Source organism: Ursus americanus, chromosome 27 (assembly GCF_024610735.1).
Source record: "Ursus americanus isolate L20-20 chromosome 27, mUrsAme1.1.p, whole genome shotgun sequence".
NCBI lineage: Eukaryota > Metazoa > Chordata > Mammalia > Carnivora > Ursidae > Ursus > Ursus americanus.
The window spans coordinates 39,501,001-39,525,070 of record NC_142153.1 but is presented as its reverse complement, the minus strand read 5'-3'; the positions used below and the strand labels follow the sequence as shown (position 1 = coordinate 39,525,070).

General features: G+C 39.9%; 1 protein-coding gene across 2 annotated transcripts; it reads left to right on the top strand.

Moving 5' to 3' along the window:
* Positions 1-58: 58 nt before the first annotated feature.
* Positions 59-22,123, top strand: CASP3 (caspase 3). Of its 2 annotated transcripts, XM_087856518.1 has the most exons (8): positions 73-184; positions 11,123-11,199; positions 12,073-12,137; positions 14,678-14,802; positions 17,763-17,891; positions 18,209-18,384; positions 18,807-18,927; positions 20,264-22,123. In XM_087856518.1, exons 2-8 carry the CDS (start codon positions 11,137-11,139, stop codon positions 20,491-20,493), a joined length of 909 nt encoding a protein of 302 aa, XP_087712644.1. In that variant the 5' UTR covers positions 73-184; positions 11,123-11,136; the 3' UTR covers positions 20,494-22,123. The 2 variants fall into 2 exon arrangements, with proteins under 2 accessions (XP_045641776.1, XP_087712644.1); XM_045785820.2 differs by lacking the exon at positions 11,123-11,199 and having other exon boundaries at positions 59-184.
* The last annotated feature ends 1,947 nt before the right edge of the window (positions 22,124-24,070 follow it).

Below are 24,070 nucleotides of genomic sequence, written 5' to 3'. Positions count from 1 at the left end.
GCTGGAGGGAAGTGTCAGAGCAGAAGGGAGAGCGAGGAGGCGGGCCCGGGGCGGGGCTAGCGGGGGCGGGGCCTCCCGGGAGCACACCTATTAGGGCTGCGGGCTGCAAGCTGCGGACTGCGGTCTGGGAAGCCTAACGCGTGGAAGAGGAGTCAGTACGTGGCTGTTGTTCGGAGGCTGTGCGGTGAGTGGTGCCACCGGCCTTTCCCGCCGCGGCCCGGTCAGCCCTGGGCCGGCTCCTTCCATCCTCCCAAGCCCTGCGCCCGCCCCGGCGACCTGCCCGGGCCTGCGTCTGCTCCGGGGAGGAGGACGTGAGCACGGACCGTGCGGCGGTTCCTTTGTTATGGCACAAGGGGTGCGAGAACGTGCCCAGAAGCCTACTTAGCGAGACACCCGAGGGGGGTGGGGGAGACCAGGGGATGTGGAGGCCGGGGAACGGAGATCTGGCTGCAGATGCGGAGCCCGGAGGACTGGAGGATCGAGAGGCTGGGCCGAGAGCGCGGAGGCCGGGTTGCAGGAGAGTTTGGACTCGGGGCGGGGGGAGGGGGGGCGAGGCCAGGTGGTAGGAGGTTGGAGCCGAAGGCAGGGGGATGCTTGGGAAGTGAGGGCGGCCAGGACCTTAGGCTGACATTTGGATCAGGAAGAGATGAGCGGATGATCGGCGCCAAGAAATGGAACCCCGAGAGGGCCTGGGGCGAGCCTGGTGCTGCTGAGAGGCGCGGGCTGATCTTCCTGTTACTGGAAGAGCGTTTGGTCTCTGCTGCTTTCTCTGTCACAGACCTACATTTTTTCGGGTTGACTGTGCGACTCAGTTTCCCAGAGAAGTAAATTTCAAGCCTTGAATTCCATTTCCTTTTCAGACCTGCAGGCTTCCATAAATCCTTGCAGCTCTTCCCTGTGCGTACCTGTTGCCAAAGTCACCTAGGAGCTGCTTTGAGATCCCCTCAGGCCATGTGGAAAAGAGTGCCTTTCTCACACTTGTCACTTTTTATTTCAGTGGGTCTGTTCTCAAGCCATGCAGAAGCTACCTCTGTCCCTGTACTCAGTAAGTGGCATCCAAGCCAAAAACCAGCCTTCTCAGCTGCCTCTCCCTGTTCCTTCTCCAGTTAGCCATCAAGCCACCTGGACCTCCTAAATATCCGTGAGCTCTGTCCACTTCTCTCCATTTTCCAGAACCACTCTAGGCTCTCACCTGGCTACAGCAGCCTCCTCATTGGCCTCCATACTTTCAGACCTTTTCCCCCGTCCTTCATTCCGTTCTTCACAGCACAAGCTGAGTGATATTTATAAAACAGAATTCTAGAAGGCTGTTCCTTTGCCCATAGAACAAACCCAATCCCTTAACAAGGCTAACAAAGCCAAGCATAGGTTGGCGCCTTGGTCCCCTCCCCTGTCTTATCTTTCATTATACCACCATTTCACTTACTGAACAGCCAGGCGGATCTTCATACCTGTTTTCTGCCTGGAACACTCTGTGTTCCCTCTCTCTCTTCATTACATCACATTTGCTTGAGGAATTCCTACTTAGGTTTCTATTCTCATTAAGTACTTCAAGGTTAAGTCTTCCTATTATGATTTCCTTTTGCATCTTGCATTTCATAAAATGCAAATGGCATATCCTTTGCAGTTGCTTGTTTACTATCTTCCCTACTAGTTTGTAAGCAAATTCCATGAGGGACTATGTTTATGTTGTTATCTTGTTGTTCCTTATTGTTTTTCCCCATTTATAGGGCCTGGCACATGTAATGCCCGTACTACAGTATTATGCTTTTTAATAATTATGCCCTATCTAGGAAAAATAAACCTATTTTAGGTTTACTTAGCAAATCATAATTAAAAGATGTGAATTAGAAACAAACAGAAGCGAAATATGGAGTCACTGTGACAATGCGAATATGCAAGACAGTAACAGGTGCTAAGCAAGGTATTTAGACCAGCCTCTATCAAAATGTGCTCAGCCACTTTGTGTTGGAGTTACATGCCCTCCAAGAACGAAATGTAAAGCTTAAGTCATCCCTATCACAACCTGATGTTTGAGCTTTGGTTTGCTTTGCTCTTTTGCAAAAGAAGGCTTTGGTGAAAGTTAGAATGTGTTTCAATGAACAATTTATTGAAGTGTGGCAATAAAACCTGTACACAGTAAAAAAAAAAAAAAGAAAGAAAGAAAGAAAGATTGTACCAATTAAATCAAACTTGCTTTTGGTCTCTTTAAAAAGGGCCTTGCTTCCTGCCATTTTAAGAGACTGACATGTTATCTGATATAGGCAATTACAATGCTTCTTTACTGTTTTGCTTTCAAACCCAATTTAACACAGTCTACTGCTTCATCCCCCTTCAGTGCTAAAAAGCAGTCTTTATTTTCATGTATGGCTTTAAGACAATTTTGGTGCCTACTATTAGATCTTTAAACTCTGCCTCAAATATGGGAAGCAGTGGTGTTTGGGCGCAGAAAAAGAAGTGGGTATTCTTAGGCTGTTAGATAATGTTTTGTACACATTTAACAAATGTAATGGAGGGGAACAGGTGCTTTGTTGTCAGACCGCTCAAGGCCAGGTCCCAAGGGTGCCACTTACTACCTCATTCATAAATCAGGCACAAATCATATACACACCTCATAGGGTTGTTGTGAGGATAAAATGAGATGTCTGTTGACTGTACTTTTTAACTACGTAATGTTATTTCTCTGCCCATTTTGTTCTCGCCTGCAAATTGCTTACAGAGCTTCTGAATTAAAGTAGAGCAAGATAAAGTTATCTGATCCCTACTGAGCACTGTCTGGCATCTGCCTGTGGAGCCACTTTTGAACAAGGGAGTACAGGTGTGAGTCCCACACAGGGATAGGATCCATGGCTCTGACCATCCCTGCATACGCTCAGGTTTACTGCAGTATTCCGCACACAGTTCAGTAAATTATTACAGTGCAAAAGACAAATGAATAAATACTACTGACTCTGACTTTTCCCAGTTTCAAACCTTCTCTTGGAGGCAGGATTTCTTTAATCAGGTAGTTGTAAACCAGAATCTGCTTCTACAGAGGAGTGGTTCTGAGTGGAAGGGAGGAGGCCTTGTAGGTTACCTGTAATTTTTATAAAAGGCATCCAAGATCCTTCATTCTACATCTATTTTATACAACATATGGCTTTGAACAGTGGGGAACAATTCCAGCCTGTCTTCCTGGTCCTGGGGCCCTTCCAGAGAAAAGGAAAGAATGGTTCGATCTGTTTGTACGGCACAACTGAACTTAGTTTACTCTGTATTTCATTTTACTTGCTGCTCAGTGTGTTTTCACCTTAATTACAAAGTAAATATTAAGAGACTGACTACCAGGTCCAATGGCAATATCCAATTTGGTGATTCTTATAATTCCCCAGAGAAATTCAGAGACCGATGAGAAAGAATTTCAGTAAAACCTCTAGTACATTACAGCTGAAATCTGTTCTTATCCAAACTATCGTGAGAAGTCTGTTCTTTCTGTTTCACTTACTGAATCTGGATATGTGACTGCTTTTGAGACTTTGTCCTCTCTAATAGGTCATAAATACAATCCTGATGTTTTTCAAGCTCTTTGGCAAAAGTATAGTCTTTGCAGTAGTCATAATGGAAAGGCTTCACCTTTACTTTACGGGCATATAGAAATGTCTAATAACATGAAACCAGATATTTTGCTTTTAGAAGTAGATTACCCAGTGGCATCAAAAACACCATAACTGACATTCTTATTTTGTCCATTAATTAGAGTGTCTCTGCTGTCAGTTTCTGTCATGTTATTTATGCTCTCTGTCTCATCTTAATTAGAGCTTCTAGGTTATGGATTTTAGTTTCCTTCCTTGAAACTGTAGATAGTATTACCCCTCCTATGGGGTAGAAAGTCATGTAGAGGAGTGGGAGTCTCCCCTTTCAAGGCAGACAGATCCTGGTTTGAGTCCTGGCTCTGCCACGTAAGTTACTTAATTGCTCTGAGCCTCAGTCAGCTGAACTGTAAAATGGGGACCATGATGTCTCAGACCATTGTGGAAGGATTAGCCAGAAACACATAAGTAAATAATAAATGCATACCTAAATAAGTAAAAGTACCTTTTGGCTCAGAGTCTAGCCAAGATGAGCCAGCATCAAGAGGAACTGTTGTTACACGACACTTGCACACAACCCTCAAATCACATATGGCCTTGTGATTCTCTGGCCTTTTCTTTGCCTATGTGTTTTGGCAAATCTTTACTCATAATTTTTTTTTTTTTTTACTTTTTATTTTTTTAGATAGATTAGATCCATGGAGATGATTCATAAGTGAGCAGTATTCATTCTGAGGTCACATTTGGAGATTTCACACCCTTTTGAGAGGTTTATCCTTTCCCTCAGTTTCCTTTTAGGACAGGCCCTTAGAACAGCCTACTGCTGGGTGATAGGTTAGCGGAATAGGAATCTGGCAAACTGTTGATACTAATTTAATATCTTATTTTGAAATCTCTACCATAGGCACGCTTTCAAACTATTTATTTTTAATAACAGGGTTTTGTGGGCTTTTTAATTTTTAACACTTCATATAGAAATTTTCAATTTTAGAAATTAATTTCCATTCTGCTGTCTTCACTGTAGATCATTTATTCTGCTTCACTGCATTATTGCAATATACAATGGTCCCTTTAGTTGGCTAACTAGAATATAAATAGGAAAACATTACAACTTTTCAGTTGTTTAGGAAAACAGCATGAAATCTTTGAATATCTATTTTAGAGTGACAGTACATTTATACTGACAATCTTTTTTTAGTTTTTGATGGTCTGTTTGTAGCAGCTTCAGTGGTAAGTGTTAAAGGGGTCTAGGAACTAGAGAAGTGAGTCTAAGACCCAAGTTGAAATTGCCATCTAATGCCAGTTGGTCTGTTAAAATTTCTCCAGGATCTAATATATGTTCAGAACTGTTCTTTATTATCAACAGCATCCTGAATTGATGGAAAGAATTACATACATCAGTACAGGAAGAAACAATTAGTGTTAAGTTCATTGCTGTGCTAGGATATATTTTTTAAAACCTTTTGGTATGTTTTACCATTTATGTTTTGTGAAATGAAAATGTTCTAAGCACATGAACTCCTGTTATCACTTAAAGCGTTAAATATTTTCCTTGAGGGATAATTTTTTTATCCTTCTAAGATGAGATCACCATCCCCAGAATAATTTGTATTCAGCCCGGCATTAGCTAATGGAGGTGAGGTAATGCTAAGTGTGACACATTAGTAAGTTCTGCAAGAACCAAAGCTCTTCTCCCAAGAGTGTGGATATAGTGTTTTCGTGTGGAAAAAGCAGGTGGTGACAAGGAGAGAGCAAATGTGCATGTGTCTGATGCAATGAGGATTTTATTTATCATTATATAAATCTGTGATAGTATTTGAAGGTCAATTGGTACTGTTGCAATATATATGGTTCAGATACTGATAAAAAAAGCAATGAAACAGTATAGTCTCTGTTCCTGAGAAATCCTTATCAAATAGTATAAGATACTGTTTTAAATCCCATTCTAAAGAACTCGTATTTTTTTTCCTTTCAGCCACCAACTACCTTACTGAAACAAAATCGTCCATCTCATGCCTAATACCAGATCTCATTAAATTACAATCACTTGTATTAGGCTTGATCTATATGAAACTTTTTTTAACTCTTAAAAATGATTTGGTTAAAATTCAATACATGTGTGAAAAGGAAGTGACTACTTAAAAGTCACATATTATTTAGATGACATCTTTTTTTTTTTTTTAAGATTTTATTTATTTATTCGACAGAGATAGAGACAGTCAGCGAGAGAGGGAACACAAGCAGGGGGAGTGGGAGAGGAAGAAGCAGGCTCATAGCGGAGGAGCCTGATGTGGGGCTCAATCCCATAACGCCGGGATCACGCCCTGAGCCGAAGGCAGATGCTTAACCGCTGTGCCACTCAGGCGCCCCTATTTAGATGACATCTTAACATTGATATGAGCCAAGAAGCCAAATATTTTAAAACTCCGGAAAGCAGATCAATATTTAAATTTAAACTTTCTTTTTTTTTTTATTTATTGTGTTCAGTTAGCCAACATATAGTACGTCATTAGTTTTTGATGTGGCGTTCAACGATTCGTTAGTTATGTATGACACCCAGTGCTCGTCAAAAAAAAAAAAAAAAATTAAACTTTCTGTAAGGATAAAATAGTTTCATCCCATAGCTTTATTGTTGTCAAGAGATAAAAGGTTGTTAGAAGTTAATATTTCAGTCTAAGAATCACTACATTGTTTGCAGAAGTGTTTGACAAGAGATCTTAAAGGCCTCAATCATATGTGGGAACCTGTCAGCATTTAGGGGGTCCTGAACACATACTGTGTACCCTACATTTGGAAAACCCATTCACAGTGCCAATTTGAGGCAAACTCTGGGACTAGAAAGGACACTGGCAGGAGCTCCAGGTTCAGCTTTAGAAATGTCCATTTTTATTAAGTCTTCTTTTCCACTCTGTTTCACCACAGATTTACTACAGGCTGGCCATAAATAAAGTCTTGAAACATAGATAATACTATTTTCTTATGGATTGTAATATAATAATAGTAAATCACTTATTATGTATTTGCCTATGGTTTGAGAATTGTTAGCCACTCAGTAACTATTCTCTGAATTCATCAAATTAACCACAACTTTGTTTTTCAACCACAGATGGATAATTATTTTGCATTATAGTCTGCTCAGAATTGGCACGCATGGGACAATTTGGTCTCTATATTTAGGGTTCAAGAACGTTTGAGGTTTGTTGTACCTAATCTATGTTTGTTGTATGTGTGAAACAGAAAGAGAAAGAAAAAGAGGGAGACTAGGACTTGGTACAGAGCAGCCAAGGGAAGATTGCTACTTTCATAGTTATAGCATTCCCCTCTTTTTGGCACTCTTGAAACAGGGCTGAGAGTTGAAATTGACCACACAATCCTGATTGATGCAATCTACTCTTGCTGATAGATATTATTTTATAAGATAATCTTTGTTATTATTTTCTAAATTTAAAAACAATACAGATGTTGTAGAAAATCACAGGAAAATGTCAAGGAGTAAATAAGTTGCCAGTAATCCCATTGCCCAGAGATAGCCCCTGTTGAAAGGTTAATGTGGAAAGATGCTGGAAAATTACTTTGGGTCTTTTTCTTGTGTTTAATTGAGATGATATTATTTTGTACAACTTTATAACCTATTTTTACTTAGCCTTTATTATAAGCATTTTCTATATAATTGATAAGTTCTTTAAAAAAGTTTTATAGCTGTATTAACTAATATATGGATATACCACAATTTAATTATTCTCAATTCTCAATATTCTCTTCTCCTCTCCTTCCCTTTCCCTTTCCCTCCTCTCCCCCAACCCCTGGGGTTATTTTTTTAGGCTGCATTCTTATAGGTGTAATTTTACCAGACAAATTTCTAAGCTTTTATTGAGGGATAGGAAGACATATCAAGATGTTTTCAAGAGATACTACCAATTTATGCCCCTTCCAGTAGTGTATGAGAATGCCTATCTCCCATACCTCTGCTAGCATTGTGCGTGATTGGTTTTGGGTATTACTTGATTATAGTACATGGGTAAATACACATGAAACTACACCTAGGACGTTTTTAGATTCTTGTCTCATAGTTTATCTTCTAAATATAGAGAAAATAGGAGCAATCTTATAAGAAGTACCTCATCCTCCTTCTATCACATTCACCCTCCTTCACACGCTGTACCCCAATAGTTTGCCCTCCTTCTCCTTATGGGGGATGAACCCTCAGTAGTTCTTAGCTGAGACTAATGCCTCTCTAGATGTGAGCTAGATTTGCAAACCCTTTCATCCCTTCAGGATCTTTCTGTCCTCTTGTCTTATTAATTTCTCACTTTCCACATTGTTCTCATCAGCATGAAAGCAAGCCTTCTATGGCCCATCTTTAAAACCAAACAAGGCAAGAAATCTCTACCCCTTGTCCCCCTCCAGCTCTTATGCCATCTCTCCTTTCCCCTTCCCTGCAAAACTGCTTACTCACTTGTGTTATCTGTACTCATTTTTGTTCTCCTGTTTTCTCCCCAACCTACTGCCACAACACTGATCCTTTTAAACTACAATGTTTGAAAAGTCTAAAACTTGGCTGTTGTGTAAATGTAGAATAAATATGCATCAGATATTTTATTTAATTAATAATAGAACTAGTAAGATATTAAGACCAGTTCAAAGGAGAATCTGAAAAGCAAACATAGATGGTTGGGTATAATGAGATGAATTTGTTAATAGAAGCAGAACTGGTTAATATCCTGCAGGGTAGTGAAACGTAATTTGGAAGTGTCATTTTTCTATAGGTCGAAAATCAGTTGCAGCATTAAAAGACAAAATTCATTTTTGTTGCTATAGGGAAGAATCATTAGCACAGCTATCTATTTTCTATGACTTAATTTCCTACAGAGTTGTAAAATGACCTAGTCATTACAAGGTCAGATAAAGGGTTAGTATCCAAAATCAAAAAGAGTTTATCAAACTCAACACCCAAAAAACAAATAATCCAGTTAAGAAATGGCCAGAAGACATGAATAGACATTTTTCCAAAGAAGACATTCATATGGCCAACAGACACATGAAAAGATGCTCAACATCAGTCATCAGGGAAATACAAATCAAAACCAAGATGAGATACCACCTCACACCTGTAGAATGGCTAAAATTACAACAGAGGAAACAGGTGTAGGCGAGGATGCAGAGAAAGGGGAACCCTCTTACACTGTTGGTGGGAATGCAAACTGGTGCAGCCACTCTGGAAAACAGTATGCAGGTTCCTCAGAAAGTTGAAAATAGAGCTGCCCTATGACCCAGCAATTGCACTACTAGGTATTTACCAAAGGTAGAAAAATACCGATTCGACAGGGCTCCTGCACCCTGATGTTTATAGCAGTGTTATCAACAATAGCCAAACTTTGGAAAGAGCCCAAATGTCCGTTGACTGACAAACAGTCATTTATAATAGAATGTTACTCAGCCATCAGAAAGCATGAAATCTTGCCATTTGCAATGACATGGATGGAGCTAGAGTGTATTATGCTAAGTGAAATAAGTCAGTCAGAAAGACAAATACCATATGATTCCACTCATATGTGGAATTTAAGAAACAAAACATGGAGGAAGGGAGGGAAAAAAAGAGAGGGGGAGGCAAACCATAAGAGACTCTTAATATAGAAAACAGAGGGTTGCTGGTGGGGAGGGGAGTGGGGATGGGCTAAATGGGTATGGGTGTTAAGGAGGGCACTTGTGATGAGCAGTGGGTGTTGTATGTAAGTGATCAATCAGTAAATTCTACTCTGGTACCAATATTACACTATATGTTAACTAACTAGAATTTAAATAAAAACCTAAAAAAGAAAAAAGACACTCTATAAATTATAGTCACCTAATCCTCAAGATTCCTCTAGACCAAACCAGCACCACACTGAAATGATATACAGTAATTTCTTTTGCCCATTTCCAGGTGTTGGACAATTTTTCCTGATAATCCCCATTATACCCATGACCTTCTTGCCAAAGCCAGCAGTCTGTCCTCCACTGACTTGACCTCTTAGCAATATTTAAAGCATGGAACACTCCTTGAAAGACTTCTGCATGCTGTGGTATACCACATTCATCTGACCCTCCCCTCCCCATCCCCCTACCTGTTTCATCACCTCTCGTAGTCTCCTTCTGGCCCTATAAATACCAGAGTGCTCTGTGTGTCTCCAGTGCTGATCTCTCCCTGAGTTCCAGACTCTTAAATACCTATATCCAGTGATCAACTCTAATCTAAGCCACCATCATCTCTTTCTAGAACTATTCTGTAAGACTTTCCATTGGTCTGTGTGCTTCTCCTCCAGTCTTCTACAATTGATTCTCCACTCAGCAGCCAGAGTGATCTTTTTAAAGTGTGCCATTCCCCCCTCTACTTCAAACACACCAATGGTTTCTCCTTGCAACCAGAATAAAACCAAAGCTGCTCTCGGCTCCCAAGCACCCTATGTGATCTCACCTTCCCTACTTCATCTCTCTTTATGCTTTCTCTTCTTTTACCACGCACTAGTCAAAGTGGTCTTCTTTCTGTCATGAATACACCAAACTTTTTCAGGGACTTTGTACTCGTTGGTCCTTCCCGGCAACGATAGCCTCAATGTCATGTAGATCTTGATGTAAACGTCACCTGAGAGGTGGTTTCCCCAACCACCTTAGCTAACGTAGCTCATACTCCCAGTCTCTCCATTACTTTACCCTATTTTCTTTTCTTCATAGTCCCAATTAGTGTCAGAAATCTTACTATCAATCTGTAATTATTCTTCCTTTCTAGTATGAAAGTTTCTTGAAGGTAAGAACTTTGTCTTGTCTTCCACTCTGTCCTCGTGCCTACAGTGGTACCTGGTACAAAGCATGTGCTCACTAAGTATTTGCTTACTGACTAAAAGATAGTTCATCCCAGTTACATTCATCATCCTTCCTTGGTTTTCTAGAAAGTCTATAGGAAACAAGATGGTAGAAAAGCAAAGAGTCTTTGTTAGAAAAGCAAAATAAAGCCTGGCTTTGAGAGAAAGTAAAACACTGCTCTCCTCTGTGATTGAATTGAAATGGTGACGCTTCCCTTCCTCCATATTCTTGTCTCCATCTTTTCCCACCATCGGTTCACATGATATTTACAGAGAAGGCAGGAAGGAACTTAGCTTTGGAGAACAAAAGAGGTCTCCTTAGCTTTGGGCTTGGAAAAGGGTGGGCTTTGGTAGGGATTTTCAGTTTGGGAAGATAAAAAAGTAAGTTCTAGAGATGGATGGTGGTGATGGTTGTGCACTAATGTAACTATATTTAATGTCACTGAGCTGTACACTTAAAATAGTTAAGATGGTAGATTTATGTATGTTTTATCACAATTTTTTAAATTAAAAGTGGGGAGAAAGGCTTTTCTCTAAAGGCTATTGTGGTTGGTGAGTCCTGTTGATGGGCTTGTATATTCTTTTATGATTTCTGGTCTTAGCGTACGAGTCAGGTTAAAGTTGTATTTTGATTCGAATTTTCGAGATCACCAGGGCTTCTAGAGGCTGGAGAAAGTCGAGAATTTTTGGCCTTGTTTTTCTCTCTTTATTTAGGGAGGCAGATTGCCATGGGAAGTACCTTTACTTCTGGAAGGCCAGAGAAGACATGGGAGAACTCCGGAGGACAAGTAGTAAGGAACTGGCTTCTTCAGAGGCAGCAGAGCAGAGTGGGAAGGAGAAGGCCTGAGTCACTTAGCTCTGTGACTGTGGACAAAGTCATTTTATCACTGGAAGTGGGGTGTCCTGACTTTCAGGAGTGTTGAGAAGAGAAAAGATGAGATGCGTAGAGCCCTGCTGGCTGCCTAATAAGGGCCCCATACGTAGTAGCTGCTTCGACTGTGAGGACTTGGCTCACCTTGTCAGGTCCACTGGAATTGTCTGATGGGAGAATGAAAGCAGGAACTTTAGTTCTCACTTCCAGGTTTCCCTGGCCATTCCACCAGCCTAGATAAGTTGGAATTCTCAAGCCCAGTTTCAGGATAAAGATTATATGGAGGTTTGGAACTTCCTGGTGCCGTATCTCTTGAGAATCTAAAGCACTGTAGCATAGTATTATGTGAGGTATACCATTGTGATGGGAAGTTTCTGGGTTTTGTTTTGACTGTGCTGAGTTGGAAGGCTGAGTTCTTGTCAATGAAGGACCTGATCTGTTGCAGGAGAAATAAGTTACAATTTGTATCTTGATCTGGTGGGAGCAGATAAATGTAAACATTTATCAAGCTGCATGCTTCTTACCTGTACACTATATGAACTTCATAGCTCACTTAGAAATGAGAGAGAGAGAGAAATGGACTATATTACACATTCTTTTAGAAAGGATTATTGCTCCTAGGTTTGACTCACCAAATCCTTCAACAAGAGAGGTGAAGCTGGGCAAGGAGTGGTGATACCAGTGTGGAAGTGTCCATATACAGCATTAATTTGGAGAAATAATCATTGGAATAATTAATATAATGCAGTGGTCTTCTAATGACGGGTTAACTTCTGTCTTCTTTGTATTCCAGTTAGAGGCATCCATGGAGAACACCGAACACACAGTGGATGCAAAAGCCATTAAAAATTCAGAAACGTGAGTATTTCTAACGCTATCCTTTATAATCAGGGCGAGATGTGGATGTAATACAGCAAACTTTAAGGAACAGGGAAGCAGAAAAGGCTTTGAAACCAGAGTGAACCAGCTAAATTCCTACCTCAACAGTGGCATGGCTTTTGCATGTTAACTTATCCTCCCTGAATCTCATCTTTAAAATAAAACTTTCACGAAACTGTGGGGAGGCTGGAGGGAAAGATGAGGTACAGTGCCTGACCCACAGTCAGCATCCCCAGCCTGCAGAAGGACGCCACAGGAGAGGCAGAAACTCGCAAGTCTAGATGCTTCTGTGACTTCCTAAATCCGTCTGCAGGATGAGAGCTTTTGTGTTTGGAGGAGATTTTTGGCTTTCTGTTTATTTATGAGTTGTTGTTTTTTTTTTTTTTTAAGATTTTATTTATTTATTTGCCAGAGAGCGAGAACACAGCATGGGGAGCAGCAGGCAGAGGGAGAAGCAGACTCCCTGCTGAGCAAGGAGCCCGATGCAGGGCTTGATCCCAGGACCCTGGGATCATGACCCAAGCCGGAGGCAGACGCCTCACCAACTGAGCCACCCAGGCATCCCTATTTATGAGTTTTAAGACTAAAATGAAATGCCAGTTCTGTGTCTGGGGAAGAATTGCCTGGCTTTAGATGATCTTGTGCCCTTTGTTTTTCTGTCTTCCTCTTTACAGTACTTTGCTTATTAATGCTTCCTATAACCAGATGATGGATAAAATGCAAACACAATGCAAACACTTAATGTAATTCATGTCATTATCCACTTGGGATCTCTCATGGAGCTTTTAATTCTGAAAGTTTCTTCTGAGACCCGGTATTATTATTTTGGACAAAAATAATAGTAATTATTTAGTGATCTTAGTACTAAATGAAAGTATTACAGAATGATTAACAGGTTACCAATAAAGATTTAGCAGTGTCCGTTTAGCTAAGGAGATTTATTAGAAATGAAACTTTTGAAATACAATCTCATTTTAGAAGGTTTGCGGTCTTTTTTTTTTAAACCTTTTTAAGTGATTTATATATTTTCGTACCTTTTCATATCATACAGAATATAATTTAATAGCAGGGGCGCCTGGGTGGCACAGTGGTTAAGCGCCTGCCTTCAGCTCAGGGCGTGATCCTGGCGTTATGGGATCGAGCCCCACATCAGGCTCTTCCGCTATAAGCCTGCTTCTTCCCCTCCCACTCCCCCTGCTTGTGTTCCCTCTCTCACTGGCTGTCTCTATCTCTGTCAAATAAATAAATAAAAATCTTTAAAAAAAAAAAAAAAAAAAAAAAGAATATAATTTAATAGCAAATTGCATGGGAGGCCAAAACAGATTTAGGTCTATTTTTATCCAGTGATAAGTTATCCTCGCGTCCCTCGGGCTTTTTGAGTCTCTGGTCTGCCTCAGGCGTGCCCCCTCCCCACGTAGCTATCCTCTTGCTGGTAGAGGAGCCTACCTCCTAAGGAGGCAGCAGGAGGTGGTGGGGAATTACAGTTCTGGGATCCCTAATCTATATGATCTTCAATAAGTCCCTCGGTTTTCTGAGTGTTCATTTTCTCACCTTTAGCTAAATATAATCGTTTCTGACCTTGACTGCTTTAATTTACTATTTTAATCTTTTTCCAACAATGTTTGGAGAATTGTATATAATTTGAAATACTCTCAGGTTAAATGCATGAGGACATGGACTTTAAGTATTGATGTTTGGCTGTCCCTAGACCTGGTCTATCCTGATCCTTGGGCTAGATCAGGGGTCAGGCTTGCAGTCTATTTTGGTCAAGTTTTATTGGAATATAGCCACACACATTCCTTTACATGTTGTCCTGGGCTACTTTCATCAGCAGAATGGAGTAGCTGCTTCAACAGAGACTGTATGACCTGCAAATCTCAAATACTTAATGTTTGGCTCTTTTGAAAAAATGTTTTTTGACCCTGGTCTAGATAACAGGTTTTTGGATAAGTGACCTTCAGGCAAGTATTTCGAATTCTTTACAACAGTGATTCTGTGTATTAACTATTAATTTGTTGAGCCCATAGTGTTTAAGGAACAATTTAGGAATTGTGATAAATACCTTGCTTTGAGTCATATTTGCATTTTGTCGATTTCCTGTCATTTTCAGTGTAATTTTTAAGATCTTCCTCTTACCTTGAGAGATAAATATCTCACAAAGTTATAAGAAATTTAAGAATTTTAAACTATAAAATGCATTTGGTGAAATTTTATAAAAATTTAGAGGAAAACCTAAAATGTGGAGAGTAAAAGCCTGAACTCTGAAGTCCGACAGGTACACTCAGCCTTGGCTCTGACACAGTGTCTGTGTAACCCTCAGTACTGAGCCTCACGGCACCCATTTCCACATCTGTGAAATGGTTTCTCATGAAATTTAAATCAGGAAAGGCCTGTAGCACACAGCCTGACATTCATTCAACAAACGTGAACTGTTTGTATGTGTTATAAAAGTTGTATTAATGTGAACAGCAGCATTGGTCATTTCTACCTTTGTAAACTGTTGTTTGATTTCCAAACAGAAAGATCTTACATGGGAGCAAATCAGTGGACTCTGGAATGTCCTTGGACAACAGTTATAAAATGGATTATCCTGAAATGGGTTTATGTATAATAATTAATAATAAGAACTTTCATAGAAGTACTGGTATGTATCCTAACATAATTTTCAGTCCTCTTCAAATATTGTACCATTTATGTTTGGTATAATATAAAAAATAGAACTGATGTTATTAGTTAGTAAACGATAACACAGAATAGCCACAAAGTAAAGATAGAGCAGGACCCTGCACATCCTCCATCACGAGCTCTTGAGCTTCTGCCCATCATCAGAATTTCTCCTTCTTCCAACAGCTAGCCTCCCATCTGTATGTTGGCTCTCCTGCCCTGACTTCTGTGTAACCTTTGCTTCTTTTATGCTCCTGCTCCCTTTTTCATTCTAACAGAAGGATCGCAACAAATGAGTAGTATTTTTTTCTTTCCAAGAACTGGGCAAGGCACCTCATAGGTATTATCTCATTTAATTTTTATAACAACTCTGAAAAGTAGCCACTATTAGATGCTGAGAAATGAAAATTCTGGCACAGAGTTCACACAAATGACTTAGTAGCAGAGCTGGGACTTGGCCTTGGTATGTGCCTGACCCGCCCCCACCCCCCAGTCTGAGCTCTGACTCCACCTTCTGCCCTGCTTCACTTGTCTCTTCATTTGCTCTATTAACTTGTTCGTTTCCCCCCACAAAAATAATAGAATCCCATCTTAGACAGACCTTTCTTTTACTCTGCTTCCTCTTAAGCTTTGATCTGATTTTTGTCTCCTCTAAATTTTGAAAACATGTGCTTTAAGCTTGCCATCTTCACTTCTTTCCATCCTTCTTGAATCTGTTTTCTACCTCTACCTCTACTGAAATTGCTCTCTTAGGTCCACCATGTCCTGATCACCAAATTTCCCTTCTCAGTCTCTGTACTGGGTGCGACTTGAATCTACCAATATGGTTCAGACTTTTTTTTTTTTAGAGAATATAAACAATAAAATCCTTTATGATCCCCAGAAGTTAATTAATATCTTAATGTATTACCTGATTCTTTTTTCCTGACAGTTTCTTTCAAAGCTTAGTTTCATTCACAATATGTAAGCAATATTGTATCCTCCTTGTTCCACTTAATGTAAGATAAGCATTTTTCAGGTTGCTATATGATCTTCAGATCTTTTAATGATTGTATAATATTCCATTTGCTTAATTTGCATAATTTACCATATGCATGGCCATATGGGCTATTTCTCCATTTCTTATTTTCATATTGATGCTGGGATAATTCTTTGAATTGGCATATTGATCACATTAGACTTGATTTTTAATTAATGAAATTAGAAGCTGCAGACCCAATTTAGGAGGCCATCTACTGGGCCGGTGGTGAAAATGACCAGAACAAGCCAGATTGCACTGGAACGAGAAGCAGAACTTGGTGTTAGATTAGTTATGAGGAAAGAGTAATTGGAAAAATGGGTGTCTAAATCTGAATGGGAGCCTTCATATTGCTTTTGGCTCTAAGTTGAGATGCCACCTTCAACCATCCGATACTCTACATCACGTTGCTAGTTGTGATGCCCACTTCTGGTAGAATTTTACGTGGTGGAACCTATTCTTTAATAAGCATAACAACAAATTACCTAATCCAGGAGTCTGGCTTTAGCATTCGAGTAAGCTCTTCTTCTGCTTTGAAATGTTAAGGTCAGGTCCTCACAGTGATCTCCTGACGGTCTCATGTTTTCTGTTCTATTAAATGGCTCACCACCCAGGACCGGAATTCACTCATCTTGTCACATGGCTGCATGGTGTCCTCAGCCTCTCCAAAGTCAACACTTTGATAGGCTTATTTTAATTTTATAAAAATTACCTATGGCCATAATAGAAATTTCAGAAACTACAGATTAGCAAAAGAAAAAATTGTTAAGATCACTCATAGTCACACTATTCAGAGATGCTCTCTCAACAGTATTTTGTAGGCATAGACATTGAGCCTTTTTTTCTATTCATACATGTTAATAATTTCCTCAGTTCTAAGATGTGTCCTCCCTAATGTTTTTGCATTTTTAGCTCTGAGTGCATTGTATAATCAGTCTGTACGTTTATGTGGAGGGTACTGTAAAGGACAGACAAAAGCCCAGTACCCCTGGGTACAGGCCTAATGCTAGCCTTATTACTTTCAACAAGTTCCTGAACTTCTCTGTGCTCCCTGTCCCACATCTGTACAAATGAAGCTGGTCACAATCACGGTCTCACTGGTGTTTGGAAGGGCTGAAGGAAATTACAGCAGGATGCCTGGTGAACAGTATTAATGTGGTAGTGATTTGTGGGGAGGGGTTTCTGAAAACATATTATTAAAGTAGTAATGGATCTTAAAATTGTTGGGAACTTAAAAAAAATACAGTTCCTCTATGTGTGTGAGATGTGTGTATTATATATATCATTTTTTCTTAAGCAAAAGTAGGATCCTATTGTTTTATAGTTTTTTTTAATACAATGACTATTTCCCATGGTAAAATTTTGTCTACAGAAATTTATTTTTACAAGATGTATTTATTTATTTGAGAGAAAGAGAGTGAGCAGGGTGAGGGGCAGAAGGAGAGACAGAATCCTAAGTAGACTCTGAGCTGAGCTTGGAGCCCAAAGCAGGGCTCGATCCCACAACCCCAAGATCATGACCAGCGCCGAAATCAAGAGTCAGAGGCTCAACCAACTGAGCCACCCAGGCTCCCCTTGTCTACAGAAATGTTAATGGCAACACAGTATTCCATTATGTAAGTGAATCGTAATTTAACCAGACTTCACTCAGTAAGCATTTCAGTTGTGTTTTTCACTGTGTAAGCAGCCGGGAAAGAGATCCTTATGACCATAACACTGATACAGCTTATGTTATGAAGTGTCTTATACGCTAAGTAACTAAAGAGACTTTGCGTTACCACGATCATAGACTTTTCTTAGCAGTTGAAAAGAAGAATTTATTGTGGATTGTGTGACTTGCTGAATAGTTTATTTCAGAGCGGTTGCTCTCTCTCTCTTTTTTTTTTTTAATGCAATTACAAGTAATCCTTTCTGTTTTCAAGGAATGACCGCTCGGTCTGGTACAGATGTAGATGCAGCAAACCTCCGGGAAACATTCACGAACTTGAAGTATGAAGTCAGGAATAAAAATGATCTCACACGCGAAGAAATTTTGGAATTAATGGACAGTGGTAAGAAATAATTAAAAGAGTGACCTACCTTCATTGTCCAATTTTATATTATGGGGTAGCTGTAATTATAAAGCACAAGAACCGTGGCACCATACTCTATATAATCCCACATTTTATATACGTAAAATAAGTTATTCATGCCATCTCCCTAACGTGGTTTGAGGTATGCTGACTGCCCCACATTGGGTTTCGATGATCTCTCAGTTCTGTCCTCAAACTTCTTCACCTTTCCCCTGTATAGTTTAATAGGAGATTGATTGGTGAGTGAAGTTGTGTTGGTTTTTGTCTGTTTATTTTCCTTGTAAACATTTTTCCAGTCTCTAAAGAAGATCATAGCAAAAGGAGCAGTTTTGTTTGTGTGCTTCTAAGCCATGGGGATGAAGGAATAATTTTTGGAACAAATGGACCTGTTGACCTGAAAAAATTAACAGGTTTCTTCAGAGGGGATTACTGTCGAAGTCTGACTGGAAAACCCAAACTTTTCATTATTCAGGTAATCTAGAACTAAACAACTTGGTTATTAAGGATTAATTGGATTAATTTACTCATTTGTGGATTAGCCAATGGATTTATTTTTTTCCCCTGAAGCTACTCAACTACTGTAACTTTTTTATTCATTTAAACTACCAGTTACAAGATATAGAATAAATGTTCATTTTAGATTTGTATCAAAAAGATTCCTCATTTTAACATCCATTTTTACACAGCCTTTACATTTCTTAGAAATAACAGTTATGTGAATACACTCATACGGTTTTTAATAAATTTTTTTTTTAAGTAGTCTCCACACTTAGTGTGGAGCCCAGCACGGGGCTTGAACTCACATCCCTGAGGTCAAGACCTGAGCTGAGATTGAGAGTCGGATGCTTAACCGCATCAGCCAGGGCCCTTACATGCTTATCTTCTAACCACTAGGCCTGCCGAGGCACAGAACTGGACTGCGGTATTGAGACGGACAGCGGAGCAGAGGACGACATGGCCTGTCAGAAAATACCAGTTGAAGCGGACTTCTTGTATGCCTATTCTACAGCCCCTGGTAAGACAGTTACCAATAACGAACGTTACCTGAACACAAAGCATGTGTTCCAAAGGCTGTTAAGATTTCGATATTCATAAACAGCTAACTGCTCTGTGTTTTAGGTACCGTAACAACAGAGAAGTGTCAGAAAGTTGTCTTTACCAAAGTTTGGCTGGAAAATATGCATTTATAAGAAAATGGGAGGAGGGGGTAAGCGGATGATGGGTATTAAGGAGGGCACGTGTGGTGACGAGCACTGGGTCTCATACACAACTAATGAATCGTTGAACACTACATCAAAAACTAATGATGTACTATATACTGGCTCACTGAACATAATAAAAACAAAATAAGAAAGCATACGTCCACAGTGTCATTCATGAACTTAATGCCAGATAGGGTACTGTATTGTAATCTAGAGTAATGAACTGTAATCTTGTGATACGGTACAATATGTGCTATATTGTCATATGCATGGTAATCAGCAGAGCTTTGTCTACCTTCTTAGAATAGGAGAGAGGTATGTTTTCCAGGAATTCTTTGGAAGATAGGAAATAATAAAGATAAAACTGAATAGTGTGTGAGAGGGTAAAGTAGAACGAGGGAAAAGAAAGAGGTTATTCCACGTTTTTGTGGTGTGTTGTATCTGTCCTCCTATAAATAAGCAATGATTGATCATGCACTTTATTAAACAACTAACTCAAGGTGTCACAGAGTTTGGAAATGGAGGACAAATGTATTTTTAAACAGTGTTACATTTTTAAATATGCTCAATGATTTCTTTTTAACCTCAAGACATCTTTCCAGGTAAAGTACTTCCAAATTAGAAGCAATAGATTCAAGAGTTTATTGGGAAAAAGCACAATGAAAACGTTGTGTTCCCTTTTTTGGAGTTTTTGAATACTCTGTAATGTCTTTATCATACTGTATTCAGACGCCTTGTAGACAAATTTAGGACATGCAAATGTGTGTGCATACATAAGCAATTGATTGCTTGGATGAATCAATAACCTGATGGCAACACCATGCTCCTTATAATGGTGCTTCTTATACGTTTGCCTCTGCATCTTTTGCGTGTTTCCCTCTTCGTCCCTGTGAGGAGGGAAACCCAGACAAGAGAGCTCACCATCATTCAGGGGGGAAGGTAGTCCACACTCTTTCCCTTGCCAAAAGCAGAGGTGTATGCACAACACCCCCCTCCCACCTCCAGCATCATCTCCCCTGAAACGAGAGGTGTTGTTTATTTTCTTTTTATGGCGCTTGTGGAAGTTTGTGCTGGTTTTTACCTTAATGATTATGGAATCATCTATAAAATCAGATACTCACAGTGCTTTGGTTGTATCCCACCTTGTAGGTTACTACTCATGGCGAAATTCGAAGGACGGATCCTGGTTCATCCAGTCACTTTGTACGATGCTGAAACTGTATGCTCACAAGCTTGAGTTTATGCACATTCTTACCCGGGTTAACCGGAAGGTAGCCACAGAATTTGAGTCCTTCTCTCTTGACTCTGCTTTTCATGGAAAGAAACAGATTCCGTGTATTGTGTCGATGCTCACAAAAGAACTGTATCTTTATCACTAAAGATGGATGGGTTTTGGGGTTTTTTTTTTTTGTTTTTTTAGTTCGTATGCCAAGTGAGGAAATGGTTTAACCGATCCTGTATTTTCCTCTCTTTTAAATCTAATTGAATACTTCACGTGGTACTTTGGAACCTGCTACTTTCATAGCAATAGAACCACGAGGCTACCTCACACTCAGAATCAGGTAGTCAAAATCGAATTTAATTAGGAATAAATAAAAATGGATAGTGGTACAATCGTTGTGAGAGGAAGTGTTTCTAAATTAACTGCCCTGATAATTAGCAAGTTTTAGTGACGCTGTTATGAATTTTTAAGTAATCATGGAAGAAGTTAAACATTGTAGTTATGAATTTCACTGATCTTGATATGCTCTCATATGAGAGTATGTACTCTGGCTTTTGTCAAACTACAGATACAATGATGGGGAATAATGTACCCTAGAATGTGGGGCTCTGTGGGCACGGTCAAAGTCTTAAAGACCTACCTTGATTTTAGAATCAGGATTTGGAGATGAGTCAACTGTATTTCTTGATCATTTGTCTGAACACATGGTTTTGTGATGTTTGTTGAAAAAAGTCATGTTTAGTATTGAAAAAGAAGCTAAATATTTTGCCAGAGGAAGTGTGAGCAAATCCCATTGACTCTTGTGAGGCATTTAGCTACATGCAAGGTTAACGGAGGGAGGCAGTGAGAACCACAAGGTGCTAAAACACAGCTCATCCACCAGCATCCAGATCCTGTCCTTTGTGCCTGAGCCAATCTGTTGAGCTTCACATACCAGCAAATATGTGAAGAGCTTTTATGTAAAAACCTCAAAACTGTCGATCATGCTGATAGCTGTGTGAATTGAAGACATTCTACAGGAACATACTAAAATACAACTTACATAATAGCCAATGGAATGCCACGAAGAAACAATAAATCCATAGCTGGGCAGTCCATCGTCAGCAGATGGTTTGAGCCTGAGCAGAGACACGGCGGGCTCAGCCAGTGTGATGAGGGCAGAGCTCTAGACCAGCTTTTTGGAAAAAGCACTGCTAGCTAGTTTCTCGTCTGGATGGGTGTGCGTGGAGGATGCCCCCCAAGGCACAAATCTCCAAGAAAGCTAACCAAATCAGAAATTTCCGAGATGGAAATTTTCCACAGACGCTGGAAGTCACAACAGATACCATAGCACATTTTATGGTATGGTTTTTAAGCATGTTAAGTTATTTTCTGTTGAAGTTTATGGTCAAAGGTACAAAAAATGGTAGTTATAATGATGTACTATTCACTAAGTGAGAGGCCCGTGGCACCCAGGACCTTAGAAATCACCAGTCTCCCCCCTCCTCAGGTGATGGGGAGGCAGCCCCCGCCAGGGGGCCAGCCGTAGGCCTCCTCACTCCGCAGGCCCTGAGCCCTTGCTGCATCCCGGGCCTCACGGGTTTTGCAGTCTGACATTTCATGTAAACAATCTTTTGCTCAAAGAAAGAAACTCACATTCATAAGTGACCACTCTTTGTTTCACCTTTGGAACTTTTTCTAAGTAAATGAGGCATGTAATGGTATCTTGAGATGTGTTCCTGTGTGACTATTTTGTAAACTTTTGGTATGCATTTTTATTTCAAAATACAAATTTTAACTTAAAATTACCAACATGTTCAAGTTTTTGTTGTTCTCGTTTCTGATATCGTTCTACTAACTCTAGTTAAAAAATGGTTTTAACCAAGAGCTGGAGCTTGATTTGGAACCACGAGAGAGGGTTCAGCAGGACCCTGTAATCAAATATTTTGAGACGGTGGCAAATTACTGAATAGGATAAGCAGAGCTCTCTTTTTCCCAGGCCCTGTCACTGGGGCCCTGTTCCTAAGATAACCATGAGGCCCAGAAGGATAGCAGGTCTGCAGAGATCACAGTCCCTAAATATGATCATGTTTTTGTTTGTTTCCTTGCTTTGCAGAATGGTAACAGTATAAAGGATAATGCTGAAGGACAACATTTTCCACCACATACATTTTCAACAGGGCTAATAGAAGGGGAAAAAGAGCTCAGGGGACGTGCATGTCAAACCACTGATGTCACTGGTGGCCACCTCTGGGGAAGTATTCCCTTATTTTATGCACTTAGAAAAGGAATATAACAAAGTGCAAACATGTGCAGCTTTAAATTCCTTCCAGTGTTTCCATAATGAACATGGAATACTTTTTAAGTCAGAAAACTAAATTAAATGATCCAAACTGCGAATAGGGGGATTCCTGTTTCCAAGGAATAGAGGATGGCATGAGTAACTTTTTAAAGACTTCTTAAAGCGATAGTTCTGTAATGGGTTGAGAAAACCAGCCCATTCTAATCTCCCTACTATTTAAAGAAGTTGTAGATATTAAAAAGGAAAAAAACAGCAATTGAGTAGAAAAATGGACCAAGGGCATGAACACAGTTTACAGAAAAGGAAAGACCAAATGTCCCTAACACTCGGGTAAAGAGCTTAATCTCCATCATAATAAGAGAAAAGTAAATTAAACTAAGGTATCATCTGTCTTCTATCAGATTGACAGGTGTCCCGGAATTAGCTACCATTTCTACGGGCAACACAACAAGGAAATACCTCCTCCCACTGGTTGGATTGCAAAATGGTATTATTCCCTGTGGAGGGGAATCTGGCAATACTTATCAAATTATTTACTCTTTGAAGGAGTAATCTTCATTTCTTGAAACTCAAACAACCCATACATCTGTACATGTACAAAATTTTATGTACAATTAGTCATTGCAACATTGTTTTCATGGTTAAAAAAAAATGGCATTGAACCATCTGTAAAGAAGGCAAGTTAAATACACTGTGATACGTCCACATCACGGAACATGATTTGCTGTAAGAGAGTGAGGAGGAGCCCGCTCAACTGATAGGTAAAAATCTCCCCCATGTATGATTAAGTAGAAAAGGATGAAACAGAACACTATAGACAATATGCTGTATTTTGTGTAAACAGGGAGGAGGGAGATAAGAATGTGCATTTTCATAAAGAAAGACCAGAAGGGTAAAAAAAGAAGAAAAGAGACGGAGAAGGAGAAGAAGAAGGAAGGAGGATGAAGAAGAAAAGAGGAGGAGGAAGGAGAAGAAGAAAAATGTAAATGGTGGATGGGGACGGGGATGCAAGTGAGATTTCACATGGGTTCACTTTTCTAGATGACTTTAACTTTTTGGAACCATGTCAGTGGTTCAACCTGTGTCGACTGAGAAAAGCAGAACTGAATCAAACAAACATTTATTTTGGGTCTCAGAATGGCAATTTGGGAGCACAGATTCAGGAAGGAACCCAAATTTTGACCCACTAGGGAACAGAAGTCAGGGCTTACTAAAGGCAAAAAGGAATGCTGTCTATGTTGTTTGCAAAGAATTTGGATTAGTGTTGGCAACAGAAAACTAGTCTCGGCTAACCACAGTAGCTTGCGAAGGCTATCACTGAGCAAAAGTTCGTTCCTATACCAAATTGCAGGTGTTCATGCAGAATCCTGGGAATATATGCTGTTTGGCCCAGTGCAAGTCCATGGTTCCACCGTGTGAGGAGTGTGCATAAGGCCCACCTTAATGGCCTCCC